The 24,217-nt window shown below is 40.6% G+C and overlaps 1 protein-coding gene across 1 annotated transcript; it reads left to right on the top strand.

The window, feature by feature from the left end:
• The first annotated feature begins 25 nt into the window (after nt 1–25).
• Nucleotides 26–24,217, top strand: Kdm4d (lysine demethylase 4D). The gene is made up of 2 exons (XM_006990512.4): nt 26–473; nt 21,841–24,217. Exon 2 carries the CDS (start codon nt 22,165–22,167, stop codon nt 23,677–23,679), a length of 1,515 nt encoding a protein of 504 aa, XP_006990574.3. The 5' UTR covers nt 26–473; nt 21,841–22,164; the 3' UTR covers nt 23,680–24,217.

The following is a 24,217-nucleotide window of genomic DNA, read 5'->3' as shown; positions in this document are numbered from 1 at the left end:
GCGCTTCCAACCGCTGCGTCGGAAGCTCGAACTCCACACCCGGAAGCAAATCCGGGTTTTTAACCGTGTCTCAGAGGCTGACGCAGCGACCAATCCGCAGAGACCCAACAGGAAGTTGGTGTGACGTCGTCGAGGGGCGGAGCCAATGCGGCTCAGGGGGCGGGCGTTTGAAATCGGTGCTTTGGAGTCGACCCTAAATATCATCCCGTGTCTTTGAGAACCAATTACTTAATCTCTCTTGCGTCTTTTCCTTCCCCGACCCCCTCCCAGACTCCTTCGCTGCGGCGCTGCGAGGACGGAAGGCGCCGGGGAGTCGGTCCGCGCCTCGCAGGCGTGAGATCTGAGGAGAGCGTGCCAACTGACCCAACGGCTCCTGCTCCTCACACACCCGCAGCCTAGGGACTAGAATTGTCACTTAAGTGGATATGAAGAAGGCGCAAATAAGTGCGGGGGCAGCCACGAGCTTTCCAAAGGTACCATTCCTGCGAAACCACCAGCCCTGGAGGCAGGGGTTATAGTGCATTGCTTGTTAAGATTTATATAGAGATATATAGCTGAATGCAATAAGCGCTGAAGTGTGAGGGGAGATGCCAGGAGTGTTGACGGCAGTGAGCATTTAGAGACTGCCAGGAAGAGCATGAGATGGAATTAAGATGGCTTCCCCAACGTTGTCTTGGTGTCCCATCATTGAGAGCTTGAAGGACGGTAGATTAGGTTCTCCAGTTTGTCCCAAGTGGAAGGGTCTCCTAAAACATTTGAACATTTCAGTGCCCTTCAGTCCTTCCTTTGGAACTTTTAAATGGAGAAAGAGAATTAGAGAAGAAACCCCCTCCCTGTGAAGTAGAAGGTGAAATGCTTCTTTTTTCTTAGGGAAGCTATATACCTCCCTCAGCCTCCCACAACCTAAGAACACTGCCATCATATTAGTGGCTCAAACCCAAAGCCCAAGATCCACTTCCTTCACTCTTGACATCCTATCCACATGCCATTCTTGTCCAGTATTGTAAAAATTATTCTGAGTTCATTTCCTGACCACCACCCTCACTCAGGCCTCTGTGGTTTTTCTCTTGGATTTGTAATTACCTCCAAATGGTCTTTCCTACGGTTTTGCACAAAACGATCGTGTTTTGAGCACTTAAGATAAAATAGCCACGTGTCTTAACTTGATTTTGAGGCCTCTTTACAGTCTGTCTTCCTGGCTTCAGTCAGTCATGGGTACACCACACTCTAGATACACTCAACTGGACATTTCTGTTTCTCAGAGCAAGGCAGGGTTCCATAGTTTCTTTTGAGTTTTGAGACAAGGTCTTGCTGTGTAGCCCAGGCTGACTTTGAACTTAAGCTTTATATATCCTGACTCACAGTTCTCCTGCGTCAACCTTCCAAGTGCAGGCATGCATTCTTCTGTTTTTTACAGTCTTGTACTATGTCCTTTGCCTCTGCCCAAAGACAGCTGTAATGCCATTTTTCAGGTCTTAGCTCACTGCTGCTTCCTCAGTGGGGTTTCCCCTGGCATGCATACTGTTCCCCCATTCCTCCCGTGCATGCATTTACAGCACCCAGTTCTATACGTTCATAATACTGAATATCAGCTGGGTTTACTGTTTGTTTTCATTACGCTATGCACCCTTTTCTTTTTGATCTGAGCCAAAGTATTGAGACTAAGCATCTGCGTGACTCTTAGCTTTGACTCCAGTTCTGTCCTCCCTAGCTGTGTAAATTATTTTCCCTTTCATGCTCTCCATCTTTTGTGCAAAGGTAAGGGTAATTCTTTCTGTTACTGTAGTAATTGCATAACTATTTGTAAAGTGCTTATAACTATTTCAGCAAGCAGACTCACTAAATCAATATTGGCTGTTACTAATATTATTGTCTGTCTAATGGTATTAGAACCTAAATTCCAGAAAAGCAGGAACCCTCTTTATTTACTGATGTCCTCTGCATATAGAACAGTACATGGTGCATAATAGGTGCTGAGTAAGTGCTGGTTGAATGAATGAATGACATGTTATAAAATAGAGGAATGAAATTTCAATGGCAAGATGGTGACAGGAACATGCCTAGTTTTTAATATCCCAGCTGCCTTTATCAACCCCTCAAAAAGTCCATTGAAATGTTGACTTATTAACTAAACACAAGAAAAATTAGTTCACAAAATTAAAAGCATTTGATTAAAATAGTCTGGAAGTATTAGTAAGATAGGTAAAAACAAAAAAGTTTTTAACTTACTGGACCTGATACTAAGAAAATGATACCATAAAGCTTTTGACTTTAACAGTGGAAACACTTAGGAAAAAGAAAGGAAGTTGAAAAAATGTCTGTATTAACTAGGGTTCTCCAGAAGACCATAGCTGATAGAGTGGATATATATTAAAGAAGAGTTCGCTAGATTGGCTTTCAGGATGCAGTATGAGTGTCCATACTGAGTAGAAACCCAGTCCACAAGGCTACATGTCTCAGCAGTCCCAAACAGCCCCATTGTGATTCTGAATGCCTGAAGGATTCCTTGAGAGCCACTGGTCTACAGTCCACATTGGAAGACTAAAAAAGATGGATTCTGAGTCAACTAACAATGGTAGCAGCAGGGGAGATGAACTGGACAGGCTGAGGACAGGGAGCGGAACTGGACAGCAAGCTGAGGACGGAGAGAGGAACTGGACAAGCTGAGGATGAGGAGAGGAACTGGACAAGCTGAGGACAGAGAGGAACTGGACAGCAAACTGGAAGGCAAGCAGGCCAAACCCAAGACTTTTCCGTAGGGCCTTCTTTTGTCTTCTCTATCATTAGAAGGTGCTACTCTTATTTAGGATGGGCCATCCTACTTAAAATAATCTGATCGAGAAAATCCCTTACAGGTGGCCCTGTCAACTTATCTCTTATTGGATTCCAGGTCCAGTCAAGTTGACAGAATTAGCCATCTCCTTTCCTAAAAACTTTTTTGTTTGTTTGTTATTGTTCTTCAAGACAGGGTTTCTCTGTGTAGCTTTGGTGCCTTTCCTGAAACTTACTCATAGCCCAGGCTGGTTTTGAACTCACAGAGATCCACCTGCCTCTGCCTCCCATGTACTGGTGTATGTCACCACCACCTGGCTCTAAAACTTAAAGTTGACTTACCAGCTAATTCTCCTGGTACAAAAAATCATGTAACTTACTAACCTTTTTTGGTTTGCTTTAGTTTACAAGCAGGGTCTTACTATGTAACCCAGACTAGCCTCCAGTTTACTATGTAGCTTAGGCTAGCCTCATGGCAATTCTCTGCCTCAACCTCCTCTGTGCTTTTATTTCAAACTGATTACCACAGAATAGTAATTGTGCCCACCCACCCCCCAATTCTGCCTGCAGTCATCTTGCAGCCCCCTGCTTGCTCATTTTGTCCCTTGGCAATGTTTCTCCCTCCCCATCCTCGTTCTTTAGGAGATTGTGTGTGTGTGTGTGTGTGTGTGTGTGTGTGTGTGTGTGTGTGTGTGTACAACAATAGAACCATCTCCTTCGTCCTGTAATTGAAGATCTTTGAATTTAGAAATAGAATTCTCTTCTACAAGGATTCCTGGCCTGGCTTATCAGGCAGGTTACCCATGTGTCACTAGAGATGAGGTGATCCTGTCTGATTCCTGGTACTCAGTCCTCTTCCCATAACCTTCTTAGTGACACATGACCTGTCTCATCTCTTGCAGATCACACCAGCTTTATATGCGCCTTCATTTTTAATAGAGCAAAGGTAGTGTTTTAATGTGTTAAGATATTATATGTAATACTTGCGATTGTAAAATTGACTGTTTGCATGGAGGAGACAATGTATGCATTCCAGCTTCAAAGGTTATAGAAAAATCGTGTCCAAAAGGGATCAAAAAAGTCTTAAAAACCTCAGAAGAAAATTTCAGAAAGTCTGTTTCCTGCCATTTAGAAGGATAGTTTGATGAAGGCAATGCATCCCATGGCTTTAGAATAGCCAATTTAAAAATCACTTTGATTTTCAATTTAAACTGGGTGTGGTGGCCCATACCTGTGATCCCAGTACTTCTGAGGCTGAATCTAGAACCCTGTCTTAAAAATGTTCATCATGAGCTAGGCCTGGATAGACACTTTTAATCCCAGCACTGGGGAAGCAGAGGCAGAAGGATCTCTGAATTTGAGGTCAATCTGGTCTACATAGTAAGTTCCAGGAGAACTTACTACAGAAGTAAGTTATTAGTAGGAGACGGGAACAAAGTCAACAGCTAAATGTCAGATTAGAAGGTAAGTTTTGCAAAGTCTTTAACATATACTTAGCTCTATTCCTGTGACTAATACACACAGTGTTTAAAAAAAAAATGCAAACAACCAAATAAAAACTGCAGAAAACCAGCCAGTTGTGACATCCTGGTTAAGGTTGCAACTTTTCTTCCCTTGTGTCCTCCAATGTCCTGTACTCCTGTCTCCCATATTATGCTTTTCTTTTCTTTTTACATACCATGTGTGTGGTCCTGTGTTTTTAAGATTACTGTTTCTCTACCTCCATGCAGAACATGCAGAATATAAGTACCTTCAGGGCTTGCTCAGGCCAACGATTTAAAACAATGATTAATATTACTATTTGCCTAGTAAAGCTTTTCCAGATGAAATGAGTGAACAGATGAATGAATGAACCTGAACAGGAAGAAATCTTGTCTGGTGTAAAAGCTGTTTCTTTGTTTTAGATGTGTCTTCTTCTGTGGTATATGTGAGGTAAGCCGCTGAGCATCCACTACTGCACTGATCCTTAGAAGGTCACTTCTCGTCTGCTCACTCAAGTCTTGATTGCAAAAGAAAACCTACAAGACCCAGAGAAAGGAATTCCTTTCAGAAGATAATCTCTTAGTGAAAACTCATGTGATGGTCAGGCTTCTCTCTATATATTAACAAAATTCTATGTAGGCCAGCATACCCCAATCCAATTATAATTGTAATCAAATATCTCTCCATTTCTACCAGTTGAATCATTCCCCTACATCTACTAAAACCCATCATCTATGAACCCGATAGCTCAAAAAAAAGTGAACTTTTTGATAAGAAAAACAATGCATCCCTGTATCCACATACTTATGTGTGAGCTGAGGATTAGTGTTCAGGTCTTCACACTTGTGCAGCAAATAGTCTTACCGAATTAGCTCCCCAGTTCCCAAATATATTTTACTAAATGCCCATGAATGAATTTCTAAGTGAAACTCAGTCTTGTCAACTTTGTACTTTATGTATACTTTAATGTTTATATGAACAAATCTTAACTTTTGTGTTTTTCTCTTGCTTCCCACTTAATGTGTGTTGTGTGTAGCTGTGTGGAATTTGACTGTAAAAACTTACTCTATAAATCTAACTGTTATGTTTCTGTTACAGTGATATTTACAAATAAAGCTACGGCAGCTATTATTGTCATTGTGCAGAGGAGTACGCACATGCATTTCATAGGAACCACTTCAGCACGGGGAGAACTCTCCTTGTGGAATCTCACCATGCCTGATACTGTCAGCATCTCAGTTTCATCTGACCTGGCAGTGTGGGTAGTGACCTGTCATTGACATCTTGACTGTTTCCTTAATGTCTAATAATTCATGTTTATTGTCTACTTTGGTTTCTTTTGTGAGTGGCTTTCCTATTGAATTGTCTTTTCCTTACAGATTTCTGAGTTTTTAATACTTTAGTAGTAATTCCTGCTACTTATGATGCACAAATAACTTCCCACTTCTTTGCTTCTCATTTGGAAATATTTGATACTGATTTTGATACATGGAAATCTTCCATTTGGGGGTAGTTCAACTGATCAGTCCTTTTTTTTTTTTTTGTCAAATGCATGCTATATTTTAGTTGAGAATGTTCTTTGAAATCATGCTGATACTCTCTGTAAATATCTTCCAAAGACTTCCTAGGCCTTTCTCAGACAACCAGGCATTCGTTTGTCTCCTGTTATAGTGGTGTCTTGACATCTAGTTGAGCAATTCTTGTTACTCTTTCTCTCTTCCAAGATCTCTTTGCCCTTTGTATATTCAGGAGCCAACTGTCAAGTTCGAAGTACACTTGGAGTTTTCACTGGAATAACATTGCATTTGCAAATTTAAGAAGTGATGTTTTTATGATACAAAGTCTTTAGATTTAGGCATGAATTTGTCTTCCCATTTGTTTAGATCATCTTTGTTTTCTAAAGCATATCAGTATACCGCTTCTCTGTATATTTACACCGCTGCCTCATAGAAATCTCGTGAGCTCTTGCTGGCTCAAGGTGTCATTATTATTTAATGTTATTGTCAATGATATCATTCTTAAATTTGGATCATTTCTAACTGGTGTACGTAAGTATAATTGATTTTTGCATATATCTATTTTAAATTCAGAGAACTTGCCAAGCTTTCCTGTTAATTCAAGTGGTTTACTCTGAATATTTTTATATACGTACCATCTACCAATAATGACAATGTGTTTCTTCTTTTTCAGTCTCTTTCCATTCTGCTTTCCCTTTTTCCTGGCCTGGTATTGGTTAGAACTTCCAGGACAATGTTGAATAAAGATTCTGATCCCAGGTGGCCTCGTTTTTTTCTTGGTCTTCAAGATAAGACTTTTAACTTACTACTATTAAGTACAATTTTGCTGAAGGTTTGCAATGATATATTTTATGGTATTTTCTTAATATTTTAGATTGCTGAAAAATAATACATTTCAAAATGTCTTATATATTATACCTGATAGAGGGTTTTATTATGACATTTTCATATATGCATATAATATATTTTGATCATATTCATACTTCTTTCGCTTCTACTGATCCCACTTCCTCTTCCCAAATAATCTCTTTTCTGCTTTACCATCTACTTCCTTATTTTATTGTGACCCAGTGAGTTTCTTTGGGTTGCTAACAGGAGCATGGGCATCTTACCAGTGGCTGTACCACTGAGGAAAGTGTCTTCCTTCCTCTGGAAATCATTGATTACGTACAGATCTTCAGAGAAGAACGGGGCCTTGTGAGTCTCTCCCTCTTCTCTGGCAGGATGCTGGCAGATCCAGTCTTGTGTAGTTCGAGCACAGGCAATCATAGCTTCCGAGTTCAAGAGTGCGAAGGCCATGTCATGTCTGAAGAGTAGTCTTCAGCATACTGCACCACTTCCTTGGGCATTGACATTCTTCTTGCCTCTTCCAACATGTTTTATGACCTTAAAGGGATGATATAAGTGTCCCATTTAGGGCTAAGCATTCAACAGCCATTTATTCTCCGCACTTTGACTAGTCACGTGACTACAGTTACCGCTGCATGCTTTGAAAAGAAGCTCCCCTGGTGAAAGCTTGACCTCACACTAGTCTATAAGTGTAAACATCGTCTTTCAAATGATGAGGTTTATTAAATACTGGTTCTGCATTTGAGATGCCCTTTTAATATGTAAGTGTTAAATAGATTTATTTCAGATTTTACCTAATCATTTATTTCTGGACTAAGCCATCTGGACCACAGTGCATATAGTCTTAGTCAGGGAGCTCATATTTTATTTAGGATTTTTGTGTCAGTGTTCAAAAGGGATATTAACTATTTTCCTTTCTCCTAGTGTCCTTAGGATTTGTGTCATAATACAAATTAGGAAGCATACTTTCTGTTCTCTGGAAAAATTTACCCAAGATTGGAATTATATTTTTTAAAAAATGGTTGGTAAAACTACCCAGTACAGCTGTCCTGAGTTTGGAATGTTCTTTTTAACAGTTTGGCTGATACTTCAATTTCTTTGATGGTTATGAATTTTGTTAATTTTTTCTTTTCTTGTGTCTATTTTTCTAGCAATCTATTCCCTTAATTTTAAAACTATATTAGTGTTAAATTTTCCATACTCTTTTTCATTCTCTTTCCACTTCTTTTACAGTAATGACCTCTGTCTTCCCAGCGCTGGTTATTTTTGTCTTTTATTTTTGTTCTTCATCATTTTCACTGAAGATTTTTCAAGAAAACAAAAATTCTCAAAAGTTTGGGTTTCTCTGTACTCTATTTCATGTTGGTTTTGTATTCCATACATTTCTGGTCTCATTTTTAGTTCCTTTTAAAATTTTTTGAAAAATTTATTTCCAGATAGTTGTCTACTTAGTTCATATAATTTTCTAGCCTTCTGCCTTACCTATTTCTTTAAGGTTTTCAATTTTTCTTTAATATTTTTGCTAGCATACCACAATTTGAAAAGTGGTATTTTCATTCTCATTTATGTAGAATGAATTTTCTCATTTAACTTTTTAGTTCATTCTTATTAAGGGTTTATTTTAAAATATTTTCAGTTTTACAAATTTGGGAATATTTTTGTCATTAATTTCTGACTTCATTATTTTGTATTTATAGAACATATTCTGGATATTTTTAATTTTTGCCATTTGTAAAACTTACAGCCATACTCTGGTCAGTTTTCTAAAGTATTTATAGTACTTGAAAAATGTGTTTTGCAGTTTGGGAAAATACAATTCTGTGTTTCTGTTGCTTTTAAATATGATGTATCAGTAAGATTCTGCTGTTATCTCTGGGTCCCTTTATATTTAAAAGTCTTAGATTAGGTGATAAATGATGGAATAGAATAGTATTAAAGTTTAGATCAACTCTTACTACAATCTGCAATGAGTATAAAATTTTTGCTAAGTTAGGCAACATTTAGCATTTCACTAAAGGATGTGTCTAGTTGCTAAGAATTTGGTTTGTGTCAAGTTCCAAAGCAAAGGAGAATAATAACTCTGAGTGATAGAAATATGATAATATATGAAATGTTCTATACTCAGTGGTCAGCCAAAACAGAGCTAATCAAAAATCATCTTTAAGAAGGAATGTAAAATCAAGAAATAATGAGAAAAGTTTGTTACACACACACACACACACACACACACACACACACACACACACACACACACACACAAATCCTAAGGCTTTGTAGAATGTAAGGAAACAGATATATTACTTTCATGCTTAAGATATGATTGAAATACATCAAGATTTGTGTAAATACCAGATAATAGGCATGAGTGCTCCATTAAAGAGCTATGAAATCTGGCTACAATTTTTTTAGTGATTTCAGTGTAATCCTAATTCCCAGGAACAGGAGTGAATTGAATTTATTCTAGAAAGAATACTCAAGTGTAACTATAAATCTAGTCAAATTCTGCAAAGGGGATGGATATGGATGGTGTGATTTTGCATGCCAACTATCAGTGCTAAGTAATATAGAAATTAAAACAGGATAGTCACATAGATATGTACAAATGAAGGAGTGAATGGAAAATTTAGAAACAGGACTTCTAAAAACAAAGCAAAAGAAAATGCTAAGACCCAAAATACAGATTTGTTCTCTCTAAACACAAGTGTTTTATCTGGGGGGTTGTGGGGGGTGGGGGGGAGAAGGTGCCAACAACAACAACAACAAAAAAAAAAACCACCGGACTTGTAGATCAGTGGATCACGGAACAAACAACAAAAAATTTTGACATAAACCCACACTGCTAAGCCCCCTGTTTTTTGACAAAAGTGCTAAAAATGGTCATTGGAAAAAAGACAGTATCTTCAGCAGGATTTCCACATATAGAAGAATGAAACTAGATCCTTATCTCTCATCTTCCATATAAGTCAACTGTAAATGGATTCAAGTCCACATTGTAAGACCCCCAAATCTGAAGAGACTAGAAAAAAATTGGCACTAATAAGTGAAGACTTTCTGAACAGGACTTCAGTAGCTCAGGAAATCGGGACAATTACCAGCAAATGAGACTTGAAGAAATTGGAAGGTTTCTCTTTACAGCAAAACTAGTTAGCCACCTACAGAAGAGGAGCATTCTTTGCCAGCTGATAGAGTATTAATACCCAGAGCACACAACAACTGAAGTGCTTAGCCATCTGGGGATGCAAATAAAGCCACTCAAGAGTCTACCTTAGCCCTGTCACAATAGCTATCAGGAAAATGACAACAAATGCTGGAGAGGATTTGGAGAAAGAAAGCCTCACTCATGTTAATGGGAGTACAAACTGATATTATTCACTATGGAAATCAGTATGAAGGTTTGGCTTTGTTTTTCAAAATGTAAAAATAGATCTTCCACATGACATAGCTATTTCATCTCTAGGCACCAAAAAGACTAAGTGTCCTACTAAAAAGGTAATTACTCATCATGTTCATGGCTGCTAGAAAAAGGAATTGCTAGGAAAATAAATCAGCCTACATGTTCATCAATAGATGAATTAATAATGAGAATGTGGGACATATACACAATGGAATTTTCTACCATAAAGAAAATGGGATTAATCAATTGGCAGGAAAATGGAAAGAACTGTAACTGGATTTATTTATATATATATTTCAAGATATATATATATATATATTTCAAGACAGGGTTTCTCCGTGTAGTTTTCTCCTGTCCTGTCCTGGATCTTGCTTTGTAGACCAGGCTGGCCTCAAACTCGCAAAGATCCGCCACTCTCCCCCCCCACACACACACCGAGTGCTGGAATTAAAGGCATGCACCACTCCCGCCCAGCTGAACTGGAAAATATATTAAGTGAAGTAGCCTGGGCTTAGAAAGACAAACACTACATGTTCTCATATGTGGATCTTAGCTTCACATTTTTTATTTATGTGTATCTACATAGGGGTCAAAGAACAAAGATGTCAGAAAATTAGAAAGCTGTAAGAGAAGCAAAAACTACAGCCGAAAAATTTGAAGTAAATCTCAGTCATGCTATATTTAAAACCTTAAAGTTATAATTAATTGAGTTAGCATCTGACCATTTATGAAGAATTTCCAATTCTAGATTGTGTTCTATTTACTTATTGCTGTCCAAATTTAGTTCCAGATGTATTCTTCTTCTGATTGCCACTGGGAAAAAATAAGTAAATAAAAAGATACATTTGTGGCCTCAAGAAGAGTAGACTACTTAAATAAGACATAAGGGAGTAAGTCATAATGGAAAAGTAATAAATTTAACTGCATTTAATTTTTTCAAAATATGTCTGGCTTATAATTTAAATGGAGCTTATGGGTTAGAAGTAAGGTATTTGCAACAAAATAATCGTCAGAATTTGTCCAAACATTGAAAGTTTACATGTTAACAAGAAGAGTAGTCTAATTGGACAAGCAACTTTAAAAACTACTGTCATAATTCATAGAACTGAAACTTCGGAAATATTAGTAAGTCAACAATAATGAGATAGATCAATCAAATTGTCATCAATCCAAGAAACTGACTAGCAAGTGCACCTGGAGGAAAGAAGAAACAAAAATGACCTATTCTGTTGGTATATTTTTAGAATGGCTACCAGGTAGACCACACTGACACTGATTCAGTGGGACACAGATCTCAAAAGCCCTTATAATCAACAGATTTTCAACAATAGTGTCAGGACAGTTCAAGGAGAAAAAGTATCTTCAGAGAAACCCTGTCTGGAAAAACCAACCCCCGCCCCCCCAAAAAAAAAAATCTTCAAAAAACAAAACGTTGCTGAAGCAACTGAATATCCAAGTACAAAAGAGTGAGTTTGGATTCCTATGCAAAACTTAATTGAGATCATAGACTTAAAGGTCAAACAAAATCTTAGTAGACAGTACAGCAAATGCTTCGTGACCTCGGACTAGGCACTAATTAGTGCCTCAGACACAGTACTAATGGCAGGTAACAACTTAGAACATTAGCAGATTGGACTTGGTCAAGTTTTAAGATTTGTGTTGTGTGCTGTAGCACATTCCTGTATCCCCAGCAGCTGGGAGACTGAGCCACATTGACAGGCCCTGTCTCAAAAAACCAACCCAAACAAAAAGATCCAAACATGCACTTCAAAAGACATACTTAAGATAAAAAAAAAAAAAGACCTCTTACAATTCAGAAATAAATTAAAGCAAAAGGTTTGAACAGACATTTCTCCAAAAGCATGCTGAATGGTCAATAAGCCTATGATAAGCTCCTCAATATAGTTAGTCACTAAGGAAGTGCATGTTAAAACCAGGATGATCACCCTTGGAATTTCTCTGGGAGAGAAGACAATAACTATTGGAGAAGCTGTCTATGCAACTGACACCCTCATAAATGTTGGTGGAAGAAAAAAAATGCTATTTCTGGAAAACTGTAACGATTTCTCAGAATGTTATATAGAGCTGTCAATTGGTCCAACAAGTTTAGGTATCAAGACAGACTTGTCCATGAATGTTCATAAGAGTATTGTTGTTAATATCCTCAGAGTGAAAACAACCTCAGTTTATGTCAACTGATGAATGGGTAAGTAAAATGTGGTCTATCTGTACACCATAGAACATTAATTGGCTATAAAAAGAAGCAAAATACTGGTATGTAATCATAGAACACAAATCTCAAGAATTTGATGCATGGAAGCAGCCAGGTACAAAAGACCACATATTCTAGATTTCACTTACATTAAATATGAGGAGTAGGCGAATTGAGAAAGTAGAAGAGTTGCCTTGGTGTGGATGGGCATGGGAAATGGCTGAAGATGGAAACAGATGCTTTTGGGGGTGATAGAAATGTCTTCCAATGAGTGTGCAGAGGTGATTGTACAGTACTACATGTAAAAAGCACTTCAGCTGCCCAGCATTAAAGTGTACATCTCAATGTGTAAATTCTGGCTCATTAAAGATTACAAACCTGCCTGAAGCAAATGTGAAAGGTGGAGTTACCGATTCTTACAAGCTGGATTGTAAGCTTTTGTCATAGATTTTCTAATTTCTGTCTTTTTCAGAGAGGGCTCCACAGTGTAGCCCTGCCTATCCTGGAACTCACCCCTTAGCCTGGGTTACCCTCAATCTCATGGTCCTCCTGCTCTTCTGGAATGCTGAGATTACAGCATCAACTACTATACATTTTTTTTTTTTTTTTGTGTGTGTGTGTGTGTGTGTGTGTGTGTGTGTGTATGTGTCCATTAAAAAAAAATCTGAGCTGGGCAGTGGTGGCGCACGCCTTTAATCCCAGCACTTGGGAGGCAGAGGCAGGCGGATCTTTGTGAGTTCGAGGCCAGCCTGGTCTACAGAGCGAGATCCAGGAAAAGCACAAAGCTACACAGAGAAACCCTGTCTCGAAAAACAAAACAAAACAAATAATCTGGGCATGATGGAGCATACCTCTAAGCCCAGCACTCAGGAGGCAGAGGCAAGTGGATCTCTGGGTTCGAAGCCATCCTTGTCTACAGAGCAAATTACAGAACAGCCAGGGTTACACAGAGAAACCCTGTCTACAAAACAAAACAAAACCAACAACCCCTCAGACACCACAAATTTCTGTGCCCTAGTTACTGGTTTAAAAATGTATCGCTGCACATGGTGGCACACACCTTTAATCACAGCACTTGGGAGGCAGAGGCAGGAGGATCTCTTGAGTTTGAGGCCAGCCTCACCTACAGAGCAAGTTCCAGGACAGCCAGGGTTACATAGAGAAACCCTGTCTTGAAAACAAAAACAAACAAAAAACCCATGAGACACTAACATTCCTGGACCCCAGTTACTAATTTTAAAATGTATATCTGGGCATTGTGGCACGCACCTTTAATCCCAGTACGTGGGAGGCAGAGGTGGATGGATCTCTGAGTTCTAGGACAGCTAGGGCTATATAGAGAGACCCTGTCCTGTCCCCTCCAAAAAGTATAAATTTCAAGTCTTTTAATTAGACTCACCTTTAGATATTTCCAGGTGTCACCATCTCCAAAGGAAATGACTAGGTTCCTGCTAAAGCCCTCAAAGCAGACAGAAAACACAGCAGTTACTTTAGTGCCTGCTTACACACATTTAACCTGACACAGGAAGCGGAACATCCTCAGAGAGTGACTATGGAAAGAAAACACAGTGCAGAGAGCAGAGGAAACAATCCTAAAACAAACTGACCTCTCCGAAGAGAAAGTCTGCAGCGAGCAATCTGCAGTGGGCTTCCAACTAGCTGAAGCAGTTTCTGGAACTGGGAAATGGAGGAGGCTTGGCTAACAACAGAAGAAGCAAATGTGGAAGAGAGACAGTAATAAAGTGAAGAGCTCAGTCATTCATGAGGTTTGGTGCCCAAGTGTTGGCTGCTGCGGAGATGGAGAGGAGACATGGAGTGGGAAAGGAAACATGAAAGAAATGCTAAGACTGTTCACAGCAGTGCACAGCAGGAGTTTGTGTGAGGCATGCCTAGAACAGTAGCTGAGCAGACTCACCATTCATACCATAACGAAATTGTAGAAAACGATCAGAGGAATATTCTAGAAGTGTGTACAGAATTGGAGCAGAATTTATACAAGGATTAGCAAACTGGTGGGTTTTTGGTTTTTGAGAAGAAGCCAGGAGAATGTCTATAGAATTCTGAAAGGAAAGCAAGAGCATAGAACAAAGATATCTTTAGATGTCCAAACTCTAGCAAACAGGTGTGTTATTTATAGTCATCCAATAACTTTAAGGTTCTTGTTTCATAGTCAGGAAACTTTTGACATGATCCTTGCCTCATTAGAGCTGAAGCCAGAATTCTTTACACAGCTTCTAACTGCAGCAAAGGTGGTAGACAGTGACCTAGGAAGGCCACTTAGATAAGTTTCGCCGTGTATCTTTGTGATGGATGTGGCGAGTTTGCAGAGGCAATGGTGACATAAATACTAGGTGGAAATGACTCTTGCTCAGCATCTTTGGTGCCTTTGGTAAGAGAAGGTTTTATGAATACCCAGTACAGATTGTTGGGATATTCCTCCTAGATGCAGTCTTCAAACCCCTTCTGGAGACCCTTAACCTCCCATGAGGCTCCAGGGATGCTCCCAGTGGCTATTCCCTGCCTAAGCAAGTAAGTACATAAGGAAGGAGCCTGAGGGTTCTAGCAGAGTGCTGATCTCTGCATTATGGAGGATGGAACCGTCAGGATATAGGCTGTACAGCTACCTAGGACTCCTGGCTCAGCTGCAAGCGTGAGGGCTCCAGGAAGAGTATTTCTGAAAGAGAAATTTGCTTCCATAACCTAGTTTGCTCTGTGCATTTTGATTTAAATTTCTAGAAATGATCAGAGAATGAGTATGAATAAAACAGAGAAGAGGAAAAATAAAAATTTATAAATATTATTCACTACACAAATCAGCTGTGGTTAATTTTATGTGGCAAAGATTCAGCACTATAACCAGAACATTTGATAGAGCTAAGAGAGGGCAGGGATAGTCTATGTGTGTTGGGAAGGGGCATCACAGAATAAATTTCACAGCCTTTATTGTATGTGTTCATGATACCTGAGATTGAAAAGTCTTTTTTTAACACACAAATAGCAGAACTACCTAAACTACACAAGCAGCTGGCTTGGGAGAACAGAAATGAAGGAGAGGATATGTATGGATGAGGCTTCTCTCAGTTGTAGGCTATAAATTTCACTGTAATTTAAGCCAAAGGGAGATTGTGTTACAGTGTTGAGTCATATACAAGACTTGCAGACTCACTCAGGGAGTGTATCTAAAACTTATAATTCATTGAGTGGTGTATCTTTGGAAGGAGGCCTCTTTGTAGCTGTAAACCACTATTACCATCCCTGGTTCCATGTTCCAGAAAGCAACTAGAATGAAGTTAGTAATACCATGCCCAGTTTGTCATAGACCACATTGAAGTCACAATGTGACACTTACATTGCTGGATTTAAAAGCCAAATCCTAGTCTTCAGGATTTATGTCACAATATGACCGTTATCAATTCTTCCTGCTCTGTATATTTCTTTATACCCATACTTCCTATATACTCTTGACTTGAATGTCCTCAGAAAATGTTGGCATTTATAGGCACAAACATACAGGAAAAGCCACCTTTTCACTTTCCCTTTCATTTGCAGCTTATGAGGAATGGATCACCAAGGAGTATGGGGCAGAGACATACCCTAGGCCTTGGGTAACAAAACAAACACAGCTCTAGAAGCAATGCATTCATTACCTTCTGTGTCTACTGGAGGTGACAGCTGCCTGCCAAGCAGACTGCCTCCTGGGAGCTCCCATTTCAGCGATTTTCCTTAGGTACCTGCTAAATAGTAACCAGGGAGTATGGAAGACAGAATCCTCACCAGGCCTTGGACTAGTGAAGACTTCATGCAGCAGAGTCTTAGCTTGGCTTGGAATGCAGGAATTGAAACTTTGGTGAAGGCAGAAAGAAGTGAAGTGAGAGAGGAAGAGACCACAAAGTCAAGGATGATGGCCAGAAGTATTTGACATGAACCAATAATTCATACAAGGACACGCACAGCAGTGCATTTGGGTGGGGGGAGCCATGAAAACAATAATTTAAATGCCATCTTTTTTATTTCCCCAAACCCTCTCGAAGTGACAGTAACAGGATTTGTATTTTGACAAACTTAGAAAGGACCTAAAGGAGATAAGAGAGCAGCTAGTGGTGAAATGTGGAAGTTTGAAGTTAACATTAGATGGAGAAATATATGCCGATTTATAAAATCCTACGAAAGAGTCCTAAATTAGCCAAGCAACAGTTTTCTCTACAGGACCCGAGGGCCTTAGGATGCCATGGCAGTGGGCACCTCTGGAAAAGAGACTTTTTCTTGGACATCTAGGACATTGTCACTCAGACAGAGCAGAAGATTACGGTTCATGTTCTACAGCAGGAGCAAAGCTAGTTTCTGGACTGGAGGTTTCTAGGGATCATCAGGAGTGAGCAAAGTTAGGTGAATTTTTACAAGTTAGTGGAAGTTTGAGCTGCTGTTTTCCTTCGGGTGGAGAAAGAAGACCTGTTGCCTCCAGGAGAAAAGTTGGGAGACCCTTCATTGCTGAATATGAGCCTAGAGGAAGCAAGTGGGTCCCCATGCAGGCAAGCACTGTGCCCCCAAGTTTCCAGGCAGCTTTCCTATTCTGTAACCAACTAAGGACAGCCGGTTGTTTGAGGATGATTTGAATGTACATGTGAGAGACCAAAACCGGGAGACAAGCAGATTAAGGGGCAAAACTCTAAAAATCATGAATATTTTAGCTTTTTTTAAAGAGAGAAATTTGTCTGCAAAACAAGATCAATATGAAAAGGGTAATCCACACAAGCAACAAAACCCAAGGCAACAGGAATGACCTATTGCAAATCAAAAGTTCAACAAAAGAAGTGAAAAATATGAGAAAATAAGAAAAAAATCTCAGAAGATGCAGTATAGTGATTTAAAAAGCTAGAGAACTGGGAGAAATAGAAAGATATGTTCAATCCACAGGCATTCCAGTATCCAGTTAACAGGTGATGCAGAGGAGAGGAGTGGGAGAAGCCACGTAAGAAGACACTGGGAAACTTGATGAAGATAGCCTGGTTTGTCAGGCTAATCAATTTAAGGACATTGGGAGAGAAGCTTTCTGGGGCAAAGGGCAGAGCCAGACCAAATGAGACCACCACAGACAACATAGATAGCTTATCCATAAAGAACAAGAGACAGCTCCACCAGAACCCACAAAACAGTCCTAAAAGTTAACAAGCCCCAGAATAGAAAGTATAATTATCACATAAACAGAAAAATTAAGATAATATTTCCATGTGTTTACATGGGGAAGTATATACAACATAAAACATTAAAATACATTAAACATTTTAATTCAGCGGAATTAAAGAAATATAAGAAATATGCCAAATAGGCAGACCTATTAATACATCTAACCAAGGACTTGTTTGTACCATGTTTAAATTATATGTAAAATGTTTATATAAATAGGTTGGAAACACACCACTGTTAGCAAAAAACAGACAAAAGAGAATGAGGTAATATGATGAGATTCAAAGGCCAGCACTGGTGAAAAATGTTTTATCTCCAGGGTGATCCAAGAAATGTAAATTATAACTTGAGTTATACATCACCAAATAGTAAAAGGATTTAAAAATAAGTTTACAACATTGAGGAATGAGAATTTCTTAGAAAATCTCTGGCACTATGTGCTAAAGATCTTAAAATAATGCTACAATAAAGTCATCTCATTTACAAGTATGAACTCTGAGGAATTTTATTCAACCAATATTTTACTGGATGTGCTGTTTCAGATACTTAAAGCTGAGGTAAATATTTGCATGTGGTTGGTAATAACTGTGGACATGTGAGCAAATAATAACTGTCCAGTGAGAGAAGAGGTGAGTCATTTATTTCTAGAGGAGGAAAGATCCTCAGTGTGGTATTTAAGTCACTTTTTAAATGACCTCACTTTTTTCAGACTAACAAAATATTTGCCTATATATTTAAACATGATTGTATATATCAAAGTAATTTATAAAAATCATTGTAGTGTGTGTGTTTGTGTGTCTGTCTCTCTCTCTCTGTGTGTTGTATGCCTAGGTGTGCACATATGTATGTGTACTTGCTCCCATGTGCCTATGAAGAAGGTCAGAAGTACATCTCAAGTGCCTTTATCTCCATCTTGTTTTCTGAGGTAGAGTCTCTCACTGAACCAGAAGTTGATTCTTTAGGCTAGGCTAGTCTTCCGCCCACCTCTCTGTCTCTGCCCTTACTTCTCAGCTCTCGGGTCACAGACATATAGCACCATGTCTGACTTTTACGTGAATATTAGGGATCAAGACTCTGGTCCTTATGTTTGCACAGCAAGGACTCTACCCACGAAACAATCTCTCTAGCCCTATAGATAATTTTTAAGACTAAACTTGGAGAAAAGTGGGAGATTATCACATGCAGCATGGACTATTGGTAGTAGTCAGCCTTCGAGACTGGTTTGAATTGACTTGGTGAGTGCTGTCGGCAGGAGAGGAAAGTAGGGTGCATCCTGAGCTTCCTTGTGGGAGAGGAAAGTAGGGTGCATCCTGAGCTTCCTTGTGGGAAGGCTAAGAGCACAAAGAGGCTTCCTGAGGGGGAAGCTGCCTCAGGATCTCACATCTGCTGATGCCTCTGACATCTGGGAGATAAGATGAAACTGTCAGTGATGACTAGGACAGCTGTGTTACTATTGCTGTAAATGAAGACATTCGCGGTTAGACAACGGGGAAATGGTTCACTTGTCCTTTACAGTTGACTTTCAGGGCCTCCGGGGAAGATCCAACACAGAGAAGCCAAGTTGAAAGCATGAGTATTAAAGGGACTGTGATAGTGAGTTATACAAAAGGGAAAGACAGACCAGCACCAACCAATGCCAACAGCACGATAGGAAGAACTTTACGAAGAATGAGAGTTGAGCTTTGAGATAAGGTTGCACTCATAGGGTGGGTGGCGTTTTGGGGGGCAGGGTAGTCCAAAGAGAAAAAGGAAATTCAAGGAGAAAAAGGAAATCCAGAGAAGAGAGTTAGTGCCCTGGTGATCACGGACTAGGAGGAAGGGGAGGTATTCCACAAACCACCCACAAGAATTAGGTGTAATCCCTAGAGCGCCATCTGGTGGGGGAGGCCAGTTTGTCACAAAAGACTCTTGAATGTAAACTTTCAAGTTTTGACACATTTTAGTACTGAAAGGAAGGTGAATAGGAAACAGCTTTACTCATGAAAGAGACTGGTGACTGGTAATAAGGAAAATGGGGACAGTGTTTGCTTAACAGACTGAAGTCCTGGAGTGAACGCGACATGCAAAGGAAGGGCTCAGGAAAGGAGTGCCCTCTCCTGGGAGGAGAGCAGGAGAGAGAGGCTGCAACCAAAAGGAGAAAGGGCCCTGTGGGCCAACGGGCCTCCTTTAATTCTGTCCCTAATAAAAGCGTTCCAAGTGTCTACAGTAAAGTTCTAAGACCCGTGGGAAATAGTGTGACACAGAGACGAAACTCTAAGTATACTGCGTGGAATACAATAGGACCAGATGGAACTTGAGACTGAGGACACAAGCTAATGGGTTTTCATATCTTCCCCATATCACAGTCTTCATAAAGTGAGAATGCTGATGGAGCCAACTCCACGGAATAGCTGCGAGGTGGAGGGGTAGGATATGAAACTTTTAAAAAATCCCAGCCATCCAAGGTCAAGGTGATAAACTAAAGAGAGCTAGAGGAGATGAGAAGAGATAGTATTTTGTTGAGAAAGAAGGAAGATGAGGGTCAAGTTCATCTAGTCAGGAAAGGGGAGAACAGAAGAACTAAGAAGGATTTGGGGGGAGAGATTGCAAAAGGAGAGAAATAGTTTGTAACAGCACAAAGTAAAAACTAGGGAAGATCTTAAGACAGATACAAAACAAGTATCCAGTTTAAAATGTGGCTAGTTTAGAAACCATTTTCAGTATCCCATGCTTTGCACCTCCCCTTTCCCAGTACCCTCACAGAAATGTTTGACCTGATGGAGAAATGAACCTTAGGATGAAATAGTGTCTCCTCTCCTGACTCCCTCAATGTTCTCCCTTTCTTTCTTATATAGAATAGAGAAAACGGTCCATCATTACTATTTCTTATATAGAGTAGATGAAACCGTCCATCGTTACTATTTCTTATATAGAGTAGATGAAATGGTCCATCGTTACTATTTCTTTCTTTTTTTTGTTTTTGTTTTTGTTTTTCGAGACAGGGTTTCTCTGTGTAGAAACCTTTGTGCCTTTCCTGGAACTCACTTGGTAGCCCAGGCTGGCCTCGAACTCACAGAGATCCGTCTGGCTCTGCCTCCCGAGTGCAGGGATTAAAGGCGTGCGCCACCACCGCCCAGCCATCGTTACTATTTCTTATATAGAATAGATGAAACAGTCCATCGTTACTATTTCTTATATAGAGTAGATGAAACAGTCCATCGTTACTATTTCTTATATAGAATAGATGAAACGGTCCATCGTTACTATTTCTTATATAGAGTAGATGAAACGGTCCATCGTTTCTATTTCTTATATAGAGTAGATGAAATGGTCCATCGTTACTATTTCTTATATAGAGTAGATGAAACGGTCCATGATTACTCTGTGCCTCCTCTTCCGTCCAACCCCCAACACTCTCTGGACCTTCTCTCTGATACAGAGCCACGGAGACACTCTGATTGAACACTACCATTTCCGTTTCTCATACATTTGGACAGCCCTTACTCATGTCTCTGTCACCCTGTATTGGTCTGTGCAAAACATTGATTTGACCATAAAATCACACAATGTGAGTTCAGGAAATTCATGACCCATGTTTACTTTTTTCTTAACAACCTCTTCAAATTCTAATTACCTAGATTTTTAAAATATTTGGTTCATTTCTAATCACTCTTTTCCTTCTAATCCAATTATTCATGCTTCTTTGACTTTAGTGTTTATCTCCCCCACTTATGTTAAGGTAATACAGATCACCATGCTAGATGAATGATCACAATGAGCTATTCTGATGGCCATTAGGCAGCATCTGGGTTCAGAGCAGATTAGCAACTGCAGATCCCTCCTTAGGCTCCCACCCACAAGCATCTCTCTTTCACAGAGATAGTCTGTGAACTTCGGACACTGACTTTGAACCTAAATTTCTTTGTCTCAATTTAATCTTACATAGATGGAATCATGGAATAGGTATCCCCTTGAATTAGGAAACCCTGATATCATCTTTATAAAACTGGTTCCTGTATGAAGCATTCATCTTCCTCACTTGGTGGCCTTCTGTTGCACAAACTTAGAGCAATGCACCTCTTCACTGCACTGTTGACGGGTGTTGGCTTTTGCAGAATGTGCTCATCAGAAACAGTAGTGTCGGCGCTCTCGGGTGTGCTTTCAGTGCCCAGACACACGCGTTTTCAGGGAATGATTGGATCACAGCACATGCATGTGCTCCGTTCTCAAAACACTGTCACAAAGATTTCTAAACTGTTATTTGTGTATTACATTCCCTTGGGTGAGGGACAAGAATCGCCCATGTTCCAGTCTACAGCCACACCTTCATTTGTATTAACAGTAGGCTAAGGACCAACTTCTGAAATCACTATACAATTGAATGTTTCATTTCTATTTCCCTGAGCTTTTGCTTACCATTTCAAACTTTATTCTTTCATATTTTGTTTTAGTCACTTCCCTGAAGACAAGATTCTACTATAGCCTCGTCTGTGCAATCTAACAGACAACAAGAGGAAAGACCCAGGTCCCAACAGAGGAACACGGCAGAGCCGGAGGTCCTTCAGTGCCTGGACTGAGCTGATGCCAGAGTGCTGACTCTTAGTCAGTCAGCAAACCTAGGAAGGCTGTTCCTGTCGCATTCACAGAAGCTGACAGGTGGATCCTGCTACACCACACCCACAGCAATTCATTTATTAAAACAAAAAACAAAAAACAAAAAAACCTGCTTCCTCAATCCTGTGTAGATATCGGAGTTTAGTATTTAAATTGAAGCTATGAAGTCTAAGACCAACTGTGCTCAGAATTCAAACTGCAGCATAATGATATTTCGTCCAACCAAAGAAGAGTTTAATGATTTTGACAAGTACATTGCCTACATGGAGTCCCAAGGGGCACACCGAGCTGGACTGGCCAAGGTCATCCCACCCAAGGAGTGGAGAGCCAGGCAATCTTATGACAATATCAGCAACATCTTAATAGCCACTCCCCTGCAGCAAGTGGTGTCTGGCCAGGCAGGTGTGTTCACTCAATACCATAAGAAGAAGAAAGCCATGACGGTGGGACAATACCGTCACCTGGCCAACAGTAAAAAATACAGGACCCCACCACACCTGAATTTTGAAGATTTGGAGAGAAAATACTGGAAGAATCGTCTCTATGAGTCACCAATTTATGGTGCAGATGTCAGCGGCTCCTTGTTTGATGGGAAAACTCAACACTGGAACGTGGGACACCTGGGAACAATTCAGGACCTATTGGAACAAGAATGTGGCATTGTGATTGAGGGTGTCAACACGCCCTACCTGTACTTTGGCATGTGGAAGACCACCTTCGCATGGCACACCGAGGACATGGACCTGTACAGCATCAACTACCTGCACTTTGGGCAGCCCAAGACGTGGTATGCGGTGCCCCCCGAGCATGGCCGACGCCTGGAGCACCTGGCCAGGCAGCTGTTCCCGGGCAGTTCCCAGGGCTGCCAGGCCTTCCTGAGGCACAAGGTGGCACTCATCTCACCCACTGTACTCAAAGAGAATGGCATCCCCTTTGGCCGCATGACGCAGGAGGCTGGGGAGTTCATGGTCACCTTTCCCTATGGCTACCACGCTGGCTTCAACCATGGCTTCAACTGTGCAGAGGCCATCAATTTTGCGACCCCGAGGTGGATCGACTATGGCAAGGTGGCTTCTCAGTGTAGCTGTGGGGAGGCCAGGGTGAGCTTCTCCATGGACGCCTTTGTTCGGATCCTGCAGCCTGAGCGATATGAACTGTGGAAACGTGGCCAAGATCAGGCAGTTGTGGACCACACAGAGACTATGGGGTCTACCAGCCAGGAGCTTACCACCTGGCGGGTGATCCAATCACCAAGAAAAACTCGAGGACTGAGGCATCTCCGGTTTCGCCAGGGCTCACACTCTCTTCTGCCTATAGCGACTGACAGTAAGATTCCTTGCAGCTACAGGCAACCATCAGATGCCAAAGTTGATGAGGTCCAGAAGCCTGATCTGGCCCCAGCCACACCACCTACTCTGGGTCTATCTTCCGGTCATGACTTGTCAACTGGAAGACGTAGTCTTGGTCGTCGTCCTTGTGAACAGGGAGTTCAGGAGTCCACCAGTGAGGCTCCAGTCAAGAGGCGCCAGCCAGCAGGAGGAGCAGACACAAGTCTGAACCCAGAGTTTCCATCCCAGTCTGTGAGTGAGGACTTGATAGTCAACCCTGTACCTTCGAACCCTGGCCCACAGCATCCTGTGACAGTTTCTGAAGGTGGATTGACCTGTGACCCCTAAACATATGTCCTGCCTTACAGCTCATTGCCTGCACTCAGGAAGCTAAGGTCATTGCCTCAGAGTTTTGACTGAGTTTGCAGGACACTGGCCACGCCTGGGAGAGCTCCTTGTCAGTTCTAAGTGCTAAACTCGCATGCACTTTCCTCTTTGCAGAACGTGGCAAGCCTTTGGATACTGGTAACTCCCGGGCTTCCAGCTGAGGTTTGATTGGCCGGTCATTTTGGGTTTCAGAGAGCTAGGTGCAGCTGAGGTTGCTTAAAACTGACCTCCTATCCTCTAGGCCAACTGTAGAGAAAGATGAAAATTCAAATCCCCCCACCCTTCCATTTCTTGCAAAATGTCAAACTTTTGACCATTAGATTAGTAGTCACAAAAAAGCAGTCACACACACACACACACACACACACACACACACACACACACACACACAGAGTCAAAAGTCATTTGAGAGTCACAGATGACCTCTCAAACTTGGTATATTAAGAATGTATCTTACCCAGTGTTCCCAAATAAAGGCAAAGCAGCCAAAATGTTGAAA

This window comes from Peromyscus maniculatus, chromosome 7 (genome assembly GCF_049852395.1).
Source record: "Peromyscus maniculatus bairdii isolate BWxNUB_F1_BW_parent chromosome 7, HU_Pman_BW_mat_3.1, whole genome shotgun sequence".
Taxonomy (NCBI): Eukaryota; Metazoa; Chordata; class Mammalia; order Rodentia; family Cricetidae; genus Peromyscus; species Peromyscus maniculatus.
The sequence above is the reverse complement of the archived record's forward strand: the minus strand, read 5'-3'. Positions and strand labels throughout refer to the sequence as shown.